This window comes from Misgurnus anguillicaudatus, chromosome 25 (genome assembly GCF_027580225.2).
Source record: "Misgurnus anguillicaudatus chromosome 25, ASM2758022v2, whole genome shotgun sequence".
NCBI classification, from domain to species: Eukaryota; Metazoa; Chordata; class Actinopteri; order Cypriniformes; family Cobitidae; genus Misgurnus; species Misgurnus anguillicaudatus.
This window is the reverse complement of record NC_073361.2, coordinates 29609718-29630871: the sequence shown is the minus strand read 5'-3', so window position 1 is coordinate 29630871 and position 21154 is coordinate 29609718. Positions and strand designations below refer to the sequence as shown.

General features: G+C 40.0%; 1 protein-coding gene across 44 annotated transcripts in view; it reads right to left on the bottom strand.

Moving 5' to 3' along the window:
• Positions 1-21154, bottom strand: part of obscnb (obscurin, cytoskeletal calmodulin and titin-interacting RhoGEF b) — a 65486-nt gene extending 44332 nt beyond the window's left edge. For all 44 annotated transcript variants that reach the window (XM_073864093.1, XM_073864110.1, XM_073864112.1 and 41 more), the window contains exons 1-32: positions 20988-21154; positions 16510-17605; positions 14595-14864; positions 14218-14478; positions 13800-14102; positions 13423-13689; positions 13229-13335; positions 12816-12984; positions 11470-11745; positions 10716-10991; positions 10179-10454; positions 8539-8814; positions 8104-8379; positions 7726-8001; positions 7246-7521; positions 6887-7162; positions 6357-6623; positions 5951-6220; positions 5532-5798; positions 5087-5353; positions 4681-4793; positions 4409-4562; positions 4163-4324; positions 3966-4070; positions 3561-3827; positions 3067-3336; positions 2327-2593; positions 1778-2044; positions 1392-1658; positions 1024-1293; positions 670-939; positions 326-592 (exon numbers count right to left, since the gene is read on the bottom strand). In XM_073864093.1, coding sequence (XP_073720194.1) covers positions 326-592; positions 670-939; positions 1024-1293; positions 1392-1658; positions 1778-2044; positions 2327-2593; positions 3067-3336; positions 3561-3827; positions 3966-4070; positions 4163-4324; positions 4409-4562; positions 4681-4793; positions 5087-5353; positions 5532-5798; positions 5951-6220; positions 6357-6623; positions 6887-7162; positions 7246-7521; positions 7726-8001; positions 8104-8379; positions 8539-8814; positions 10179-10454; positions 10716-10991; positions 11470-11745; positions 12816-12984; positions 13229-13335; positions 13423-13689; positions 13800-14102; positions 14218-14478; positions 14595-14864; positions 16510-17596 — 8422 coding nt within the window. In that variant the 5' untranslated portion in view covers positions 17597-17605; positions 20988-21154. The remainder of the gene's footprint in view (positions 1-325; positions 593-669; positions 940-1023; positions 1294-1391; positions 1659-1777; positions 2045-2326; positions 2594-3066; positions 3337-3560; positions 3828-3965; positions 4071-4162; positions 4325-4408; positions 4563-4680; positions 4794-5086; positions 5354-5531; positions 5799-5950; positions 6221-6356; positions 6624-6886; positions 7163-7245; positions 7522-7725; positions 8002-8103; positions 8380-8538; positions 8815-10178; positions 10455-10715; positions 10992-11469; positions 11746-12815; positions 12985-13228; positions 13336-13422; positions 13690-13799; positions 14103-14217; positions 14479-14594; positions 14865-16509; positions 17606-20987) is intronic.

The window sequence follows — 21154 nt, the reverse complement described above, 5'->3', positions numbered from 1 at the left end:
TAAGAAGGACTTCGTTAAAATTCAACATATTTTTTGTTTACGAAATCCAGGATGGAGTAACGATGAGATGCAGGTAATAAATCAAGCTCTTTTCTTCATTAGAAATGTGTTTTGAAAAGCTAACAATGTCATAAAAAGACTACAATTCAAACAGCAACATGCATGTATAGATTTCACTTGTAGCAGGTAAAACGAGCATTTAACCAAAGAAAGCTAAGCAGATCAAATGATGCATTGAGAGGCAGAAAAATCAGCAATTTCAGCACACAAAAAAAATGGTACCCTTGATCTTGTTTCTATTCACTTCTTAAAGTCAGTCTCTTACCTTTTACCGTTAACTTTGCTGTAGTCTTCGCAGAGCCAATGTCACAGGTGTATACCTCACTGTCGCTCTTCTCAAGATCCTTCACTTTGAGGATGAGGACCGTCCCCTTTTGTATCAGCTCGTACCTTCCTCCTGTCATGATCTCCTTCTTTCCTTTCAGCCAGGTGACTTTAGAGGCAGGGTGGGCGGTCTCGCATTCAACAGAGATGGTACTTTTCTCTTCCGCTGTGGCGTCATTTAGCTCACAAATAAATTTGTTGGCCATTTCTATAAAGAAATACCAAAATAAATACACTTTTAAGAAGTACAGCGATTTTATTAAGGATAAAGAATGATATCCTTGCCTTTGATTTCAAGTTTAGCCTTTGAGGTTGGACCACCAGCAACTTCACAGCTGTATTCCCCAGCATCTTTGTCAGTGACATTGCGGACAGTCAGCTTTACGAGTGTCTGTGCCTGGCTGATCTCATATTTCTGGCTCTTCCTTATAGACTTGCCATCCTTGGACCACTTCACCTCCAGTCCAGGTTGAGAAAGTTCACAGGAGAATGTGGCATCTTCACCAGCTTTGACACTGACACTTTGAAGCTCTTTGGAAATAGTAGGAGCTTCACCTGAACAAAATAAATAAGACATGCAGTTTTATGTGTAACAGGAGTTATCCAGTTCATTGCCATGTTGGTACAAGCTCTGCTTACCTTCAACAGACAGAGTTGCCTTTGAGCTCAAGTCCTTGAGGTAAAAGATCAGCTCACCAGAGTCAGAAGCTGAGACTCCTTTGATTGTTAAGGTGTATTTGCGTCCTCTGCTGCTTATTTGAAACCGTCCGCCATCAGTAATAGGTTGGCCTTTTAGACTCCAGGTACACTTTTCTGAGCTTTCCCTGGACAAGATGCACTCAAATGTGCAGCTTTCACCTGCTTTGGCTTCTACTGACTTCAGACGCTTGGTAATTCCGATTTGGATATCTGGGGTTAAAGCAAAAAGATTTGTAGAAATACCAGCAAAGCAATGTCAGACCTTTACGAATACAGCTACTGGAAGTTAAAGGTAAAATAAGTCATACCTCTAACAGTGACTTTCGACTTGGCTAGATCTGTTCCAAGATCACAACTGTACTCCCCAGCATCAGCTTGAGTGATGTCATGGACAATCAATCCCAAGGTCTTGCCGTCATGGAGAAGCTCATACTTTTTGCCTGCTTCTAGGACTGTACCATCTTTACGCCACACAGGGGCAACCCTGGGTTTTGAGGCTTCACACTTGAGAGTAACTGTACCCTTCTCCTCTGCAACCACATCGTCCAGCGACTTCAGGAATACAGCCTTCTTCTCTGGATATAAGTAAAATAAAAGTATGTCTTTATGTCAAAACCTGCCTTCTTTTTCATCTAAGAGGTAGGTGTTTTCGATTTTCTGTACCCCTGATTATTATTGTATTATCTATTTTTACCTTTAACCTTTAACTGGGCTGTTTCTGTCACATCCCTTACGCTGATGGAGACCTTCCCACCATCCTTAGGGGCAAGGTTCTTGAGAGTAAGGGTATGGGTCTTATCCACATGGGTGATGGAATTGACATCATTGTTGAAGAGTGGTCTGTCATCGAGCATCCACTGGACCTCCTCATCAGGATAGTTGACTTCACATGTAAACACAGCATCGCCATCTTCATCTATCTCCAGGTCTGCTAGATGCTTTGTGATCTGGATTTTACGCACTGCATATATGGCAGAAAAAACGTGATCAGGGTGATATTTTATTTCATCTTCCTAAACTTAAGACTGTCCTCAGCACTTAAACATATTAATAAATGTATTAACAAACTGATAAAAGCCTTAAAAAAGATTAATACTTAAATTATTTTAGCACCACTACAACCTACATATGAAATAAGTGCTTGGACTAGTCTAAGCCAATCGACCTAGCTCAAACAGGCTAGATGTATAAAGGGTATTCAATTTGAAACAACATACTCTAAATGCCTTCTCTATGACTTTACCTTCTACTTTGAGACTGGCTTTGGTCTCACAGACCCCAACCCGACAACGATACTCCCCAGAGTCCTCTGCGCTCAAGGTCTGGATGGTCAGCTGCAAACTGGCGTCCTTTTGCCTTATTATATACTTGCTAGAAGCCTTCAAAGCAGTTTGGCCCTTAAACCACTGCACTTCTTTTGGTGGGGCAGAAAACTTACAGCACAATGTAATGGATGTCTTCTCTTTCGCTATCGCATCTTTGAGTGGCTCCAAGACTTCAATAGGACGCTCTGGGGGATAATATGAAAAGCCACTTTAAAACGTGAAGAGACTTTTTTCAACTCTCGAAGAGAGTTTTTTGAAAGGTGGAGAATTTGGTTAGTGGAAGCCACATGCATAACCTAATGTGTGGTTCAGTTTCTTAATTTTTTTTTAATTATGACTTTCATCATCTGCAATGTTTCTAGTTACATCTTTAGCGATTTTGCCAAAAAAGTTTGCACGCACTTAGAGGGTTTTGCTGCGAAAGACAAATTTGTTAAATACCAATAAAATTACTAAAGTGAAATTAAGACATTTCATTTACTGACTAATAACCTTTTCATTGCCATTAAAGGTAGGTTTACAAGAAAACTCTTGTCACAACTTGTTAATTGTTAATCGATACTATTAGAATCAAATGAGATTATTTAGAATCCGAGTTAAAGAAATATATGCACATCTACTTGGGTTGCATGTAGTTCTTCATAAACCAATCCTTTACCTTTCACTTTGAGCTCAGCTGTAGATTTGCTTTTGCCAGCAGTGAACTGTACAGTGCCCGACATGGCGACTTTGGTCTTCTTAAAAGTAAGGCGGTGCATGGTTCCTTCTTTCTCTATCTCGATATCCGCACTCTCCTTCAGCTGTTCCCCATTTAGTGTCCACTTCACTGGCTTAACCGTCTCCACGCTCACCTCCACCTCGAAATGGGCGGCAAAGGGCTCTGTCACCTCTACAGGACTCAGCTCTCGTACTATGCTGATCGCTTGCTCTAAAGTTGTGATGAGAAAGTATAGTCCTCAGAATCTTTATGTTTATTAAAATTGGATGGAAATTAAATTTACATTAAAAGTAAATGAAACATACATAAACACATCACATACCACGTTTCATAAAAGGTTCAACTATATTGCAGATCATAAGAAAACTGATGCATGTTTGATGAATGCAGTTTTCATCCTAAAATGTAATCATTACAGAAAAAGATATTTTTACCCTCTACAAGCAGTTGACATGACGTCTTATCATCAATGGCATCACACGTGTATGTATCCTCATCATCTGAGTCCACGTCCATGATGGTGAGCTTCCTGTAGATGTCCTCACTGGTAATCTCATGCTTCTTGCTGGGTTTAATCTGAGTCTTGTTCTTGTACCATGTGACTTTAGCACTGGCCCGTGACACGTGACACTCTAAGTATGCTTTGTGTTTGTACATGGCGATTTTCTCCCTCAGTTTCTTCACAAATCTCACAGGCAGCTCTGTAAAGAGTAAAAAGGACCTTAGGGTTCTTGGTAGCTTGAAAGTAGGATTTGATGGACAACAGTACAAGCACACCATCAGATTTAATTTATTATTTTTAATTCTAAATGCAAAATGTATTTATCCAAATCATGAACCTTTAACTTTCAGTTTAGCAGTCGATGATGCCTTCTCAGCTGTGAACTTTATCACGCCTGCATCCTCAGCCTTCACAGATTTAAAGAGCAGAACGTATGTCCTATCTAAAGTAGAGAGAGATTTATTGGATTGGTGACTTATTTGAATTTATGATTTGTAAGCCCCTGCAAACTGCTGTTAATTCAGTTCAACTCACCCTCCTGCCTCATCTTTATGTTGTCTCCAGCTTTGAGTTTTGTGTCTCCTTTGTGCCATTGAGCCTCTACCTCATCGTGAGAGATCTCACAGATAAACGATGCACTCTCCTTCTCTGTCACCTCCAAATCCTGAAGTGGCTTCACAATCTTAATATCGCGAGCTGTGAGATTGTAAAATATTATTTTGAGATGAACTATTCTAATGACTGTCCAATTCAGTCTACAAAAAGCTTATTCATCATTACCATGAACAGTGAGCTTGGCGGAAGTGTTGTCATCTGTTGTTTTACATATATATTGACCCTGGTCCTCATAGGCACACTTGTGGATGAGTAGACTGCGTTTGTTGCCCTGGGAATGGATGCCATATTTCTTTCCTGGCTTCAGTTCCTCCTCATCCTAGCAAAGTCCAAATGACACTTTCTTTGAATTTCATATAATTAGATTTGTTTAATTTGATTTGATTGTATGGCTAGATAATGTTTTATTTTTGCAATTGTGAATCAAATACAAATACCTTAAACCACTTAACATCTGCGTTTGCTCTTGACACCTCACATTCAAAAGTGACTTTCTCCTTTTCTGGACAACTGAGATCTTGAAGAGGTCTGAGGATTTTCGCAGCAGGTTCTGTACACACAACATTAAAAATTATGTTTTCAATGGGGCTTTTTATCAAAGTGATGAACACAAAGAAAGAAATTTTGAGGAATGTTTGTAACCAAACCAATCAGAAGCAACATTTACTTCCATAGTATTCTTTTTCCTACTTTGCAAGTAAATTATGCTTTTAAACGGTTTGGTTACAAACATTCTTCATCTTCCTTCGTGTTCATCAGAACCAAGAAATTTATACAGGTTTGTAACAACATGAGAGTAAGTAAATGATGACAGAATTTTCATTTTTTGGTGAACTAACACACCTGTAATTATGAGTTTTCCAGAAGTATGAACATCCTCAGCCTGGAATGTAATTGTTCCACCATCACTAAGCTTTAACTGGGACATAGTCAGGCTGTGCTTGTTGCCCAGTGCTGAAATGAGGATATTGGATGCTACCCGTAGTTTCTTGCCATCTTTACTCCATGAACCTTCTACATCAGCCTTGCTGAGCTCCACCTCCATTGTAACAGTATCGTTTTCTTTTACTTTCATCTCTTTCAGGCCTTTAACCACCTGAATCTTCTTAACTGTATTTGAGAACAACAAAGAAATAAATAGGTGAAATACTTGATGTGCCCAGTACATAGATCCTTGTTTGCTTGGTGCTATTTTTATTGGGTTATAAGTGATTTCAACTGATGCAAAATATCTCAACATAACATCAAACAGTATACAAACAACTTTAACATTTTAAGGAAACCGTACTCTCTACTGTTAGTTTGGCCTGGGTCTTGTCATCCAGGGTTTCGCAGGAATAGTGGCCTCTGTCACCATATGCCACACTCTTGAGGACCAGAGTCTGCTTGGCACCATCCACATGGATCTCCATATTTCCACCGGGTTGTAGTACCACACCATTTTTCATCCACTTGACATCTGTAGAGGGTTTACTGAGCTCCACTTCGAACCGAACTGTATCCTGCTCCTGAACTGTAATATCTGCAAGCTTCTTTTTGAAGGTCACAGGAAGCTCTGCAACAGACATCAATGAAAATTTGTCTATGCATTTGCAGTGATATGCACACGTTTTGTCTCAGTGTTAAGAGAGACCTTGCTACTTTAAAAATGCAAATGAAAAGAGTCATAAATGTATAGCCCTGTATATTCTCAGCTGTAGTTCTTACGTTGTACTTGCAGTGTGGCTTTGCACACTTTGCCTTCGGCATCAATACTAATCTCTCCTGCATCCTCCTTAGTAACAGCCGTGATGGTGAGGGAGTGACTGCTTCCTCCGTGAGCAATCTTAAATTTAGGACTGGCTAGGATGGGAACATCATTACGCAGCCATTTGACAGATACATCGGAAGGTGTGATGGAGCATTTAAAAATGGCATCTTTGCCTTCATTTGCAACCATGTTGTTTAGCTTGGTAGTGAACCTCACAAGACGTGGGGCTGAAATGTGATGAATAGTTGGAAAGTTAGATTCAAAGGCTCAATATATCCATTGCTTAAAACAAGTTGAATTGGTTGAGTTGGTTCATTTTAAATTGCAACTTTCAATACGCAGACATGGACATTGATGACTTACCTTTTGTGGTAACTTTGGTAGAGGTCTTGTCATCTTTGCATTCACAGCTGTAATCCCCTTCGTCTGCCTGAGTCACAGCAGACACAGTCAAGATGCAGTTGGTGCCATCGGTACGGATACTGTACCTGCCACCCGGCTTGATTTCCTTGCCATTTTGCCTCCAAAGAACGTTAACTGTTTCTTTGTTGAGACCGCAGGAAAGGACCATGGTGCTTTCTAATACTGCACACACTGGCTGCAAAGGCACCACAAACTTTAAAGGTGTCTCTGTGGATAAACAGTAAAAACATGTTTGTGATCCTTGAAGAATTAAGTTGAATATGCCTTGTGTAAATCTAGCAATTGCTATCAGAGCTTCGGCTAATGCCCTGCAGATACTTTAGATGAACAAATGGAGGTCATGCTGCATGGTGGACTTTGATTCATATAGTAGTTTTAACAAAAGATTTTAAATTGCTGAGACTACTGCACATTAACTCTTAGGAGATGACTCAATAATTATTTATCAAACACTGCACATTAGCTTTTACCTTTGACCTGAACCTTGAACTCCATCTTGTCATCAACAGTCTGGCAGGAGTACGTGCCAGTGTCTTTGGTTTCAGAAGACTTCACAACAAGGACACGTGAGCGACCTTCTTGTTTTATCTCATACTTTGATCCTTCTTTTATTTCCACACCATCCCTGAACCACTTGACATTACAACTCTCAGAAGTCACTTCGGTTTTCAAAACAATCTTCTCTGTTGTATCTACTACCAGTGTATCCTTTGTCACTGATGTCTTCTGGAATTTGGCAGGGACATCTGTGAAGGTAAAAGTAAATGAAGGTACTCGGTTGAGCTTCACTGAGGCTTGAAAATCAAACATCACGTCAAAGACATCTCACCTTCCACCTTAATCCTAAAGACCAGTTTCTCATTTCCAACTTCACAGGTGTATTCTCCAGCATCTTTCTTCTCCACGCTTTCCAGTTCCAGCTGACGGCTGTTACCCTTTGACTCTATGTGGACACTCTTACTGGAGCTCAACTGTTTGCCATCCTTGAACCATTTCACCTGAGTCTTAGAGTCAGAAACTTCACAGCTCAGTGTGGCTTTTTGGGAAACTGACACCTTCACTTCCTTCTGATAGGTGTCCTTGTTGGTGAAGACTGCTTTGGGCTCTATTACGGAAGTATAAAGAGAGGTCATCTAAAGTCATTAAGTCAGTAAGGTACAAAGTCTCACTTACTCAAAAGTACTGATGATCCAAAAAACATAATGGAAATGTTATTGGGTGTGATAACCAGAAAGCAACCACAAAGTCTAAACAATACCTCATGCGCATAATCAAAATAAGTTGTTCAAAAAGATTTTCTATACAGTACCTGTCACCAATATCTTAAAGACCAGCTTCTCATTTCCAGCTTCACAGGTGTATTCCCCAGCATCCTTCTTCTCTGCACTTTCCAGCACCAGCTGACGGCTCTTGGCCTTTGACTCTATGTGGACACTCTTACTGGAGCTCAACTGCTTGCCATCCTTGAACCATTTCACCTCAGTCTTAGAGTCAGAAACTTCACAGCTTAATGTGGCTTTCTGAGAGGTTGATACTTTGATGTCTTTTGGATAGGTGTCTTTGTTTGCGAAGGCAGGCTGAGTGTCTGGTGGGCAGTCATGATGATACAATATTAAAAATAATATTTTTTGAGTAAATATATTATTCAAGTTATTTTCAATATGGTAAACAAAGATGGCTTTCATACCTGTGACTTGAATCTTAAAGGTCAGCTTCTCATATCCGGCTTCACAGGTGTATTCTCCAGCATCCTTCTTTTCCACGCTTTCCAGCACCAGCTGGCGGCTCTTGGCCTTTGACTCTATGTGGACATTCTTACTGGAGCTCAACTGCTTGCCATCCTTGGACCATTTAACCTCAGTATTAGGGTCACAAACTACACAGCTCAATGTGGCCTTTTGGGAAACTGATACTTGGACTTCTTTCTGATAGGTGTCCTTGTTGGAGAAGGCAGCTTGAACGTCTGTTGGGATAATCATATGGTTTCAATACAGTAAACATAAAAACTACCAATCAAATCAAGTGAATATTTATTGCCACACATTGAAGACTGTTTGAATTTTTTTCTGCAACCTTTCAGTGTGAGCCACAAAATAAGCAATCAAACAATGCATGTTCTCACCTTCCACCTTAATCCTAAAGACCAATTTCTCATTTCCGACTTCACAGGTGTATTCTCCAGCATCTTTCTTCTCCACGCTTTCCAGCACCAGCTGGCGGCTCTTGGCCTTTGACTCTATGTGGACACTCTTACTGGAGCTTAACTGCTTGCCATCCTTGAACCATTTCACCTCAGTTTTAGAGTCAGAAACCTCACAGCTCAATGTGGCTTTCTGGGAAACTGACACTTTGACCTCTTTCTGATAGGTGTCCTTGTTGGAGAAGGCAGCTTGAATGTCTGGTGGGATAATCATGAGATTTCAATACAGTAAACATGAAAACCACTAATGAAATCAAGTCAACACTTAATGCCACACATTGAGGACTGTTGGAATTTGTTTCTCCAACCTTCCAGTATGAGCTCCCCACATAAAACAAACCAACAAACAATACATGTTCTCACCTTCCACCTTAATCCTAAAGACCAGTTTCTCATTTCCAACTTCACAAGTGTATTCTCCAGCATCTTTCTTCTCCACGCTTTCCAGCACCAGCTGGCGGCTCTTGGCCTTTGACTCAATATGAACATTTCTACTGGAGCTTAACTGCTTGCCATCCTTGAACCATTTCACCTCAGTTTTAGAGTCAGAAACTTCACAGCTCAATGTGGCTTTCTGGGAAACTGACACTTTGACTTCTTTCTGATAAGTGTCCTTGTTGGAGAAGGCAGCTTGAACATCTGGTGGGATAATCATAAGGTTTCAATACAGTAAACATGAAAACCACTAATGAAATCAAGTCAATACTTATTGCAAAACACTGATGACTGTTGGAATTTGTTTCTGTAACCTTCTGGTATGAGTCCCCCCCAAAAAACAAGCCAACAAACAATACATGTTCTCACCTTCGACCTTCATCCTAAAGACCAGTTTCTCATTTCCAACTTCACAGGTGTATTCTCCAGCATCTTTTTTCTCCACGCTTTCCAGCACCAGCTGGCGGCTCTTGGCCTTTGACTCAATATGAACATTCCTACTGGAGCTCAACCGCTTGCCATCCTTGAACCATTTCACCTCAGTTTTAGAGTCAGAAACTTCACAGCTCAATGTGGCTTTTTGGGAAACTGACACTTTGACTTCTTTCTGATAGGTGTCCTTGTTGGAGAAGGCAGGTTGAACATCTGATGGGATAATCATAAAGTTTCAATACAGTAAACATGAAAAACACAAATGAAAGCAGGGCAAGTTTTCTTGCCACACATCGAGGACTGTTAAAATTTGTTTCTGCAACCTCCAAGAAATGTAACCATGAACTTAATGCATATTGGCACAGGAGAAACCTGGTGTAAGATTCATTTCTCAAAGGCACAATGGTGATGGTTTAAGGCTTGCTTTTTATAGATTGAACCAGCCAGCTAGTCTCCTCTGGCCAACTGCTTTATTAGACACTGTGCTGCATTTACAGCACTTTTGTTTCGAACAAATTACATAGCTATGGCCTACAAACTTCCAAGCAATAACCAGGCTAAATCAGCTTGGATAGACAAAGAAAAATTTAATCGGTCTCTTCATGAGGGTAGGCAGATGGCAAACACTTTTGTTTTATGTAATGTCATGTTTAAATCTTTCAGTGTGAGCCACAAAAAACAATCCATGTTCTCACCTTCCACCAGAATCTTGAAGCTCAGCTTCTCATTTCCAACTTCACAGGTGTATTCTCCAGCATCTTTCTTCTCCACGCTTTCTACCACCAACTGACGGCTCTTACCCTTTGACTCTATATGGACACTCTTACTGGAGAACAACTGCTTGCCACCCTTGAACCATTTCACCTCAGTCTTAGAGTCAGAAACTTCACAGCTCAATGTGGCTTTCTGAGAGGTTGATACTTTGACTTCTTTCTGATAGGTGTCCTTGTTGGAGAAGGCAGCTTGAACGTCTGGTGGGATAATCATAAGGTTTGAATACAGTAAACATAAAAACCACTTATGAAATCAAGTCACTATTTATTGCCAAACTTTGAGGATATTGGAATTTGTTTCTGCAACCTATGCTGAGAACCTAAGCAAAGAAAAATTGGATAGGTCTTTTAATGAGGGTAGGCAGGTGGCAAACACTTTTGTTATACATAATGTCATGTTTGAATCTTCCAGTGTGTGTCTCTAAAAAAACAAGCCAACAAACAATGACATGTTCTTACCTTCCACCAGAATCTTAAAAACCAGTTTCTCATTTCCAACTTCACAGGTGTATTGTCCAGCATCGTTCTTCTCCACGCTTTCCAACACCAGCTGACGGCTCTTACCCTTTGACTCTATATAGACACTCTTACTGGAAAACACCTGCTTGCCATCCTTGAACCATTTCACTTCAGTCTTAGAGTCAGAAACTTCACAGCTCAATGTGGCTTTTTGGGAAACTGACACTTTGACTTCCTTCTGATAAGAGTCTTTATTTGAAAAAGCAGCCTGGGTTTCTGAAAGAACATTTAGGTGTCATTTTTATCATTACTGTCTACTGCTTGGATGATGCATCAGAAAAGATGAGTTGCTGGAATGCACTTACTCTTTGAAGGACAAGCAAAAATATCTTGCAAATGAATTAAAAGAAAAACACACACCAGACACACAAAATGGATTAAACTTTTCTTTCTAATTTTTATTAATGTTTCACAGATAGATTTAATCACTTAAAACTGTGGCCAGTCACTGTTGATGAACTAATATTGGCCACATTTGACATTAGCATGATAAACGGCAATATATACGTTATATATAACTGATATAACTATTCATTTATTAACTCATTTATTAGTTGAATGAACATTTAGCGTTCGGCTACACCAGCACTGTTCAAGAAAACCATAGTTATGACATTAATTAAGTATTCTGGCATGTTTGATTAATCATGTTCATTAAATCTTTTAGTTTTAGACTAATTAGCACTAGTCTTACCTTTTATTTTGACCAGGAATGTCATCTTGTCCTCCTGCGTTTCACATGAGTAGCGTCCTTCATCGCTCTGCTTGGCACCCTTGATGACCAGCTTTCTTTGTGTCCCCTGAGAGACAAAGGTTGTCCTCGTGTCCTCTATTATTTCTTTCTGATCTTTTTTCCACACAACAGTGGTTCCAGAAGAAGCAACCTCACAGCTCAACACCACATCACCCATCAAAGCATTTGTCTCCTGGGACTGGGCCCTCGGCTTGTTAACAAACTTAGATGGTTCTTCTGTTAGGGAAAATTGAGGTTTAGATACCAAAAAGTTGGTTTTAATGTGGAATGGATTATACGAGATGGCATAAAAATAGTTATATCCAGTGTTCATCATGTGAGACTGAAAACACAGGTAACTTTCGCTGTCCCAATTTAATTTAATTTGGTCAGGAACTGGTAGTACTGTAACATCTAACTGCCTATGGGAAAACATGTGTTCATAATAAAAAATAGTATACTTTAGTACAATAAGTCGACAGTACTTTCCTAGTCAGTAGATTGTATTTTGGGGGACCATCTTGATAAGGTGTTATCAGATATTAAACGGTCTACTAATACTCTAATGATGGCTTGTTGACTTGTAAGTGTTACGTTCTTTAAAGTCAACAGAATGTTAAAAGGAACCATCAAAATAAAGTGATACCACCATGTCTAATAGTCAAGTATATTGAATATGATGACTGCTAGCGTATGTACTTGACAACACACCCTCCCAACACTTCCTGTTAAGTGTCGCTTTAACCCAGCTGTTCCTGGCTGTCACCACTGACCTCTTACACCATTAAACTGGGATAGGAAGCACTGACTACACAACACTTATTTTAACTGTTGGAATATGGAAATCCCCACATAGAACAGCATGCATCTTGTGTACCTCTCTTATAATATACAGTATTTATGTCAAATATTTTATTAAGACAAATAAGTTTGTATCCAAACCCCATACTACATGGGGTTAAAATGTATTTATCAAATTAAATTTAAATGTAAATGAATTTAACTGTAATTAAATACTTAATAATAATGTTGGATTAGTTAATGCATTCAAAATCAACGTAAATCTTAGCATAAGTTAATACACAACTGGTATAAACAATTGTATTGACATTAACTAACATTAAAAAATTATACATGCTGATAAACAATATGCTAATGCATTTACTAATGTTAATAAATACAACCTAATTGTAAAGTGTTACAGCTTTTGTTTTAATTACAAAGGAAGTATATGCTATTAAAATAGCACACAACATAATTACAGTGTAAAGTAGAAATATCTATGACATTGAAAATAGCTTTATTACCTTTAAGGGCAAGATGAACAGATATTTTATCACCATCACAGATGCACTCGTAGATGCCTACATCTTCATGGGTAACGTTGTGGACTGTTAGTATCCGTTTGCAATCCACACTTGTTGCTTCATATTTTTTACCCATCCTCAGCTCTTTTCCGTCCTTCATCCAGACCACCTGCAGCACAGACCGTACATGTACTGAAGTTAAGCATCGAGAAGACATTAGACACAGTCACCAAATACCCTGATGGCTACACATTTAACAGACGTCTGTACATTTGTATAGCAAGTGCATATCAAAGAGTCCTTTGTTATAAAATATATGGTATTTCTGCATCACCATCATCAGAAAATTGGATATTAAAAATTATTTTAAAATGAATAATCATTTCTGAAAAAAAAATTGAGCATGTTGTCACCTGGACACTTGAATCGGACACTTCTGTGTACATCTGTGCTGAGGAATGTAAACTGAAGGTAAACACCTCCACTTGAGATGACTTGTTGATGAAGCGTGCACGTGGAGCTAGAAAGGAAAAAATATTAGAAACAAATTTTTTGCTATAAATTGTTCTTGTAAGTTTGGTTTTGAGACCCACACTTTATTTCTTACCCTTTACACTGAGTGTTCCCGTGCTCTGAGATCCACCACCAACAAATTTGACCTGCGCCCCATCCAGTGCCATGGACACCTCCCTGATGACCAATGTGTGTGTGTTCTTTGAACGTGTGATCAGGTACTCCGATCCACTACGGATCATTCGATCATTTATGCTCCAGGAACCCGAACATACAGCTGACAGCTCGACAGTGAAGGTAGCTTCTTCACCAGCATGTGCACTACAGTTTACAAGGCCTATCTTCACTGACGCTGTGGGCTCTGACCGACAAAGCAAAATAAATGATTTACTGGTAAAGCTTAACATTCTGGACATTAAAAAAGTCTACTGTATGTGTTCCCACAGCAAGCAACCTGAAAGGATTTCTTACCAAGGTAGAATGTTCCAGGAACCTCCAGATAAGCACTCTGGCCAAAATCATTGACTGCCGAGATACGGAACTGATAGCTTGCTTCCTCTGGGATGTTGCTAATGGTGTATTCAGTGGAAGTCACAGTTGTAGTAGTGATTTTAACCCAGGTTTGGACTCCCACCTTCCTGCGCTCCACAATATAGCCAGTAATGGGGACAGGCCGGTCAGTGTCTGGTGGGGACCAGCCCAGTGTGATAGATGAATCTGTCTTATTCCGCACCATTGGTTCAACTGGGGGATCTGGTGGATGTTTCCTAGGTGCTGAGATCAAATGTTAAAGTGATGTTATGGACACATTGCCTTTGTAAACATGCTATGGAAGATATTATATAAAGTACTTTAGCACAGAAGACGATCTTTTTTACCCCATACCCACCAGTGACAGAGAAGCGAGTGGAGGTCTTGCAGTCACGGGCGATGAAGGCCACCTCACCCGAGTCCTCCGCGGTACATTCACGAATAGTTAAGGTGTACTGTCTGTTTATGCGGGCAATGATAATTCGGGAGTCCTCTTTTAGCCTCTCTCCATTCCTGGTCCAATATGCATCGTCTACTGGTTGTTCCAGTTCCACGCAGAAGATCACCGTATCACTAACTGGCACCACTGTCTTCCTGGGCAGCTTTTTAGTGATGTTGCCTGGAATTGTGGAGAGGAGACTCAATGAGGCAAAATCAATTCTTTGGATAAAGGTAACTATATAGACTTCCAACAAGTGTTAATAAACTAAGCAGAAATGGTGTTCAGAGCTTTACCCAGAACTGTTAGTTCTGCCACAGTGCGACTGCCTTCCTTCATCTCGCAGATATAGACGGCATCATCATTGGTGGTAACGTTGGTAATTATGAGCCGGCGCACGGTGCCCTCCTCATTCATGTGGTACTTGGAGCTTTCTTCTAGACGAGTCTCTTCCATGTACCAGCTAGCTTTGGTGTTTGGCATTGGTACCTCACAATGCAGAGTCGCCATTTCCTTTTCCTTTACCTCAACATCCTGCAACTTTCTCTTGAATGGAATCTTTGGCTCTGACAAGGATACATATTAGTGAGCATAAGTGATACAGTATGAAACCTGAATGATGAGAATTAAGCAAGTCCTTTAAATTGTTATTTAACACCAATTCACCATCTATGGCTATATTCATTGTGAGAACCGATTCATCTACACACGTTGATCTATACAAGGATTATGTGAAGAGCAATTTGGCATCTCCAATTAGCCTAACTTGCATGTCTTTGAACTGTGAAAGAAAACCAGCATCCCCGGAGTAAACCCACACTGACACAGGAAAGACCTCCTGACCCAGCCTAGGTTCCAGTCTGGAGACCTTCTTGGTGTGAGGCAACAGTGCTACCCACTGAGCCACTGTGCCACCTGCCCTTCACATAAAGTGCATGCATTATTGATGCCTAAATTGGTGAAATATATTTAGTAAAAAATTATCTGTCTATAAACAATTGTTTAAAACACTGAAAAACTAGACTTGATCAACCACTATTCGTAATATGGAGGCTTGTTTTTGTTAGACTGTTAACCAGTTTTCTGATAACCTCACTAGTTGTCTCATAATCAAAAACGCAAAACTCCTCCCCTCCTTAAAACGATCTCTCTTTACTTACGGTCATATGGTATGGCAGGTGGGTGGGGTCCGGGAAAAGATTGCATTGATTAGCAAGTAGCAACATGAACCAACTTTAAACGATTCAATCAGTTCTCAATGGACGAATTCAAGTCCAGCTCTACCTTTTTTATTTCAAAAGCCTTTCACTCGAATATACGTCACTACGGGGAAAAGAAGACAATCGCTACTTCCATTTCATGGTGACTTTAAGTTAACCTGTTTACACAAACAACCTTACAAATGTCATGAACCTTCACACCTTTTAACTATTATACAATGATATCAAGACACTTTGGATTGGAATGACAGAAAGGCATCTGGCTAGGTTTCTGTGACCTTTCTCTAAGGTGCTTATGGAGTGAGAGATTAAGGCACACGTTCAAGGCAGCAAAACATGATTGCCACACTTTTAGCTAAAATTAGAAATGACCACTGAATTCGTACACAATGTGTTGAAGATTATAATGTTGCATTTGTTAACAACGACTGTTCTAGAAAAACTTTGGATTATGGATCGATAGTAAATGTAGAAGTCCCACAAGACGTGATATGGAAAGTCACCAACTCAGTGGCGTCAGATGTGACAACTAACCATCACAACAACTGTGAACTAATCATCACCAGCAGAAAATAGGTGTAATGCTACACCCTGTTAAAGACTCTTGCTAGCACTTTACCGCGATGAGATGAAGGTGAATGGCAAAGATGACTGTCAGACTAAATTTCAATTCTTAAAATGCTGAATGTGTAAACCAGGGCTATTCAAATCTTACCCTGGAGGGCCGGCGCACTGCATAGTTTAGCTCCAACCCTAATCAAACTTACCCACCTGTGATTGTCTAGTGATCATGAAGACCTTGATTAGCTTGCTCAGGTGTTTGATCAGGGTTGAAGCTAAACTATGCAGTGCTCCCACCCTCCAGGGTAAGATTTGAATAGCCCAGGTGTAAACTATTGGACTATGTCTATTAGGAAATGTTCTTTCTGACTGCATATATTCAGTTTGGACTCAAGATGAAGTACTACAATATAATAGATTTAACTCATACCTTTAACAGTCACTAGCACAGCGCTGTAGGTCTGTCCAGCCATGTTGGATGCATTGCAGGTATACAGCCCATTATCAATTTGCTTGCAGTAGAGCACCTTGAGGATGAAATTCTCTGCCTGATCTTCATACATAACATGTCTGCGGCCCTCGCCGATGTTAACCCCGTCCTTCCGCCAGATAATCTGTGGTTTAGGATGGCCTGTGACGAAACAGCTGAGCTTGGCATGTTTACCCTCTGTCACTGTACAGGTGCGGGTAAACACACCTTTAGGCAACATGCTCGCCAAGGCCAAGGCTGAAACCCTCTGCTCCTGATCGTAGGACCCGAAGCTGCTTTGTTCTTCTGAGAATTTTGAGGAGGAGGTTGTGGTGCTGTCTGAGGTGCGGTAGATGGAAATGTCCTTTCGCATCTCTTCTTTTCGCTTCTGCATGTGCGAGAGAAGGGATGTGCTCTTGTCTGCATTGAGAGAACGAGTGTCCTGCATGTCCACCACCAGAGCGGCAGCGGATTGAGCACGGCCAATGGAGTTCTGCACACGACAGGTGTACGAACCACTGTCCATGCTCCGGACGCTTTGGATCCGCAAGGAGCTGGATTCGCTATCTGAGGTAATCTTGATGCGGTTGGTCTCACTCAGGTAGCGGCCATCCTTTTCCCAGTCAAAATTTGGTGTTGGATGGGCTGCAACACGGCAATAGAAGGTCACATCACCACCTAGACCCACTCGGCTGGAGACAGGCTTCACTATAAAGACTGGAGCACGATCTCCCACAGCTGACGGCAATCCTACTTTCAGGGTAACGGCGGCATACGCCTCTCCGACATTGTTCTTGGCACGGCAAATGTACTGACCACTGTCTTCTAGCGTTAGATCGTAGATAGTGAGTCGATAAACGTCCCCATCCTCAACTGTTTTGAAGCGCCCCCCTGCCGAAAGAATCAGTTTGTCTTTCTCCCAGGTGACGGCAAGTACAGGGTTTCCAACGATAGTACAGCTGAGGGAAGCATCTCGTCCCACACTCAGTTGAAAGGCTTTAGGTCGAGTTAGAAAGCGTGGAGCCCCACCAAATAGATTCTGATCCATTATTGCTTCCTGCAGAGATGAAACAACACTAAAGTGAAAGCTGTTTGTGTATATTGTCTTGGGATTAGAATCGATACAAAACATGGGGATGCTAACATGCTAGATTTTGAAATAATTTAATATGAATACAAGTTCGCTTAAATGCAGCAAAGTTTTGTACATGCGCCCTAACCCAAGCAAAACTTTTTTCACAATATAATTTATGAAATTGACACAAACTAACTGATTTCTGCCATCCTATAAGATCATAACAGATTATACCGTGTGACATGGATCTAATAAACTTGAGTAGGATATAGACTGTACAATACAGAATGTAATGGTATGATACCAGACACAAATAATGCGTTAAAGGAATAGTCTACTCATTTTCAATATTAAAATATGTTATTACCTTAACTAAGAATTGTTGATACATCCCTCTATCATCTGTGTGCGTGCACGTAAGCGCTGGAGCGCGCTGCGACGCTTCGATAGCATTTAGCTTAGCCCCATTCATTCAATTAGAGATAAAGTTAGAATTGACCAAACACATCAACGTTTTTCCTATTTAAGACGAGTAGTTATACGAGCAAGTTTGGTGGTACAAAACAAAACCTAGCGCCCCTCTAAGCGGATCCAAAAGAGGAACTACACTCTATGGCGCAACAGCACTTTTGGGATTACTTCGACCTGCCTGAAAAGTCCGCTCCCCTTCTCACTCTCATAATGGGAGAGGGAGGGTGTTACTGCGCCGAGTCGAAGTACTCCCAAAAGTGCTATCACGCCACAAAACACAGTTCCCATTCCAAATCCGCCCAGAAAAGCGCTACGCTCTACCTTGTACCACCAAACCCGCTCGTATAACTACTCGTCCCAAATAGGAAAAACGTTGATGTGTTTGGTCACTTCTAACTTTATCTCTAAATGGTACTATTGAATGAATGGGGCTAAGCTAAATGCTATCGAAGCGTCGCAGCGCGCTCCAGCGCTTACGTGCATGCACACAGATGATAGAGGGATGTATTAACAATTCTTAGTTAAGGTAATAACATATTTTAATATTGAAAATGAGTAGACTATTCCTTTAAGCACGAGTGATTTACATGTTAAATTCCACTTTTTAAAAAATATGCTCATTTTCCAAAAAATACATTTGATTTTTACAGTTTTGGAATCCATTCAACCGATCCCTGGGTCTGGCGCTACCACTTCTAGCATAACTTAGCATAATGCATTGAATCTGATTAGACCATTAGCAACCCACTAAAAAATAACCAAAGAGTTTGGATATTTTTCCTATTTAAAACTTGACTCTTCTGTAGTTACATCATGTACTAAGACCGACAGAAAATTAAAAGTTGCGATTTTTCTAGGCAGATATGGCTAGGAACTATACTCTCATTCTGGCATAATAATCAAGGACTTAATAATCAAGCAGGCGAAGTGATATTACGCAGCAGCCGAAAATAGTCCCCTTAGTATCTTTCAATAGCAGGGGAGTATTTTCGGGCAGTGCGTAATATTACTACGCCTCCTGCAGCCATGTTACAGCAGCAAAGTCCTTGATTATTATGCCAGAATGAGAGTATAGTTCCTAGCCATATCGGCCTAAAAAATTACAACTTTTAATTTTCTGTCGGTCTAAGTAAACGGTGTAACTACAGAAGAGTCAAGTTTTAAATAGGAAAAATATCGAAACTCTGGCTATTTTTTAGCGCAATGCTAAATTGTCTAATCAGATTCAATGGATTATGCTAAGCTACGCTAAAAGTGGTAGCGCCAGTCAGACCCAGAGATCGGCTGGATGGATTCCAGAACGATAGAAATCTAGTGTTTAGCTCTAGGGGAGATGGAAAATTAGCATATTTAAAAAAAAGTGTACTGTCCCTTTAAGTCAATGGAAAGATGCGATAGACATCATGTGTCGCGATTCACCCGAATGACGAGAGTTGAAAAATCTAAACTTTTACGAGTCAGGTATGAACGCACAGTAAGCCTTACCAATATGTACAGTACTACTGAATATTTATCAAGACTATTGCCATGTTAAGCTCAGTAGTATCTTCACATAGAGTTTACGCAGTAAAAGGCATTTAATTAGCAATACGTCGCGTCGATCAATACGCCATTTTATGTTGCATTTTCATTGGTTACTTGTAGCATTATGCTAAATTTCTGACACTGCTCGCAGTCTATCTTTGATCGCAAGACTGTGACAACAGCTGTCTTTGAATCTCTCTTACTGTATGGTGAAGGACCACGTTTAGGAGTATGATCATAGAAATCATCAAATATTTCAGGATGGCCATCTTTCATTTGAAACGGCTGAAAATCATGCGGTGTGAACCCGGCTTAATATACTAAATGGTTTTAAAGATTCTTTTTTAGATAAGTAAAAAAATATATATCGTACTTTGCTGCATTCATCAGTACAGAGGACAGAACAAATATCAACAGAAAAAAATATGGGGTCCGTTTAGTCTGGAAGACCCCAGACTCACAAAAGCAGATTTAATCCTAGATAAGGTAAGATTTAAACCTACTGCATGAACTCAGGAGTTAAATAGAGAACCCTGTGCCTGACCTCTAGATAATTTTAGGAGACCCGTTTCTGTAATTAGTGTACTGTAAGTCGGTGTGAATAAAAAGAGTGCACTGATGACACGACTAATGACAATGTAACTAATAACCATGTCAGGAAGGATCCTGAAATAAATACTGAATGCAGAGTGGTGCTCAATTTCAGTCTACCTATAAGTGTTACAAGTGTACACTTGCCTGCAGATTAATAAGAGAAATAATTGCCTTCAATTGGAAATAACATTTACTAAATATTTTAGAAATGTTATATTTACAAATATACTTAACAAATTAATACTACACACTGTTACAGTCCATTTAATCAGTACAGCAGAACAAACTAAAACAAAAGGATGTCGGTCTTTGAAAAGCATGACATTTGCTATCTCCGACACCTCAGTCCCATGAGCCGCCCGTCCCAAAAATAACCTCAGCTGTCAGGCTTCGTCTCCAGTATGTCCATTTGTAGAAGAGATCAGACCTGAGCTGTGATAGGACATCACTACAACAATGTATTTTGCTTGGACATTTTTTGTCAATGACCATTTAACCTCATCTCATAAATTCAGTCATGCAGAGCAACAGAAGATGCTAACTTTTACTTCATTAAAAAACAGCAAATATTTTAAGACAATTAAAGCAATGTTGTGTTTATATTTAGAGGAACACAATAAAACACAGTAAGAAACTCGGAAACACCAAACTGGACAATTTGCAAAGTTTCAATAGTAAAACAGCAAAATAATGATAGTTAAGAAGCAAGATAGCTATTTATTAAGTAACCAGGTTCACCTTTCAATAGCCTATAATAAATAAAATTGCCTCCTACCTTTTTTCTCCTCAAGCTACAGTGTATATAAACCAATATAGTTCTTCATAAATATCCAATGTTGGCATGAGAATAGATCCGCGTAAAACAGGTAAATTCCGTGTACTTTAGAGGAGCAAGGACAGTGTATTTTATCCCCCAGTGTCTTTGCTTACACTGTGACAAAT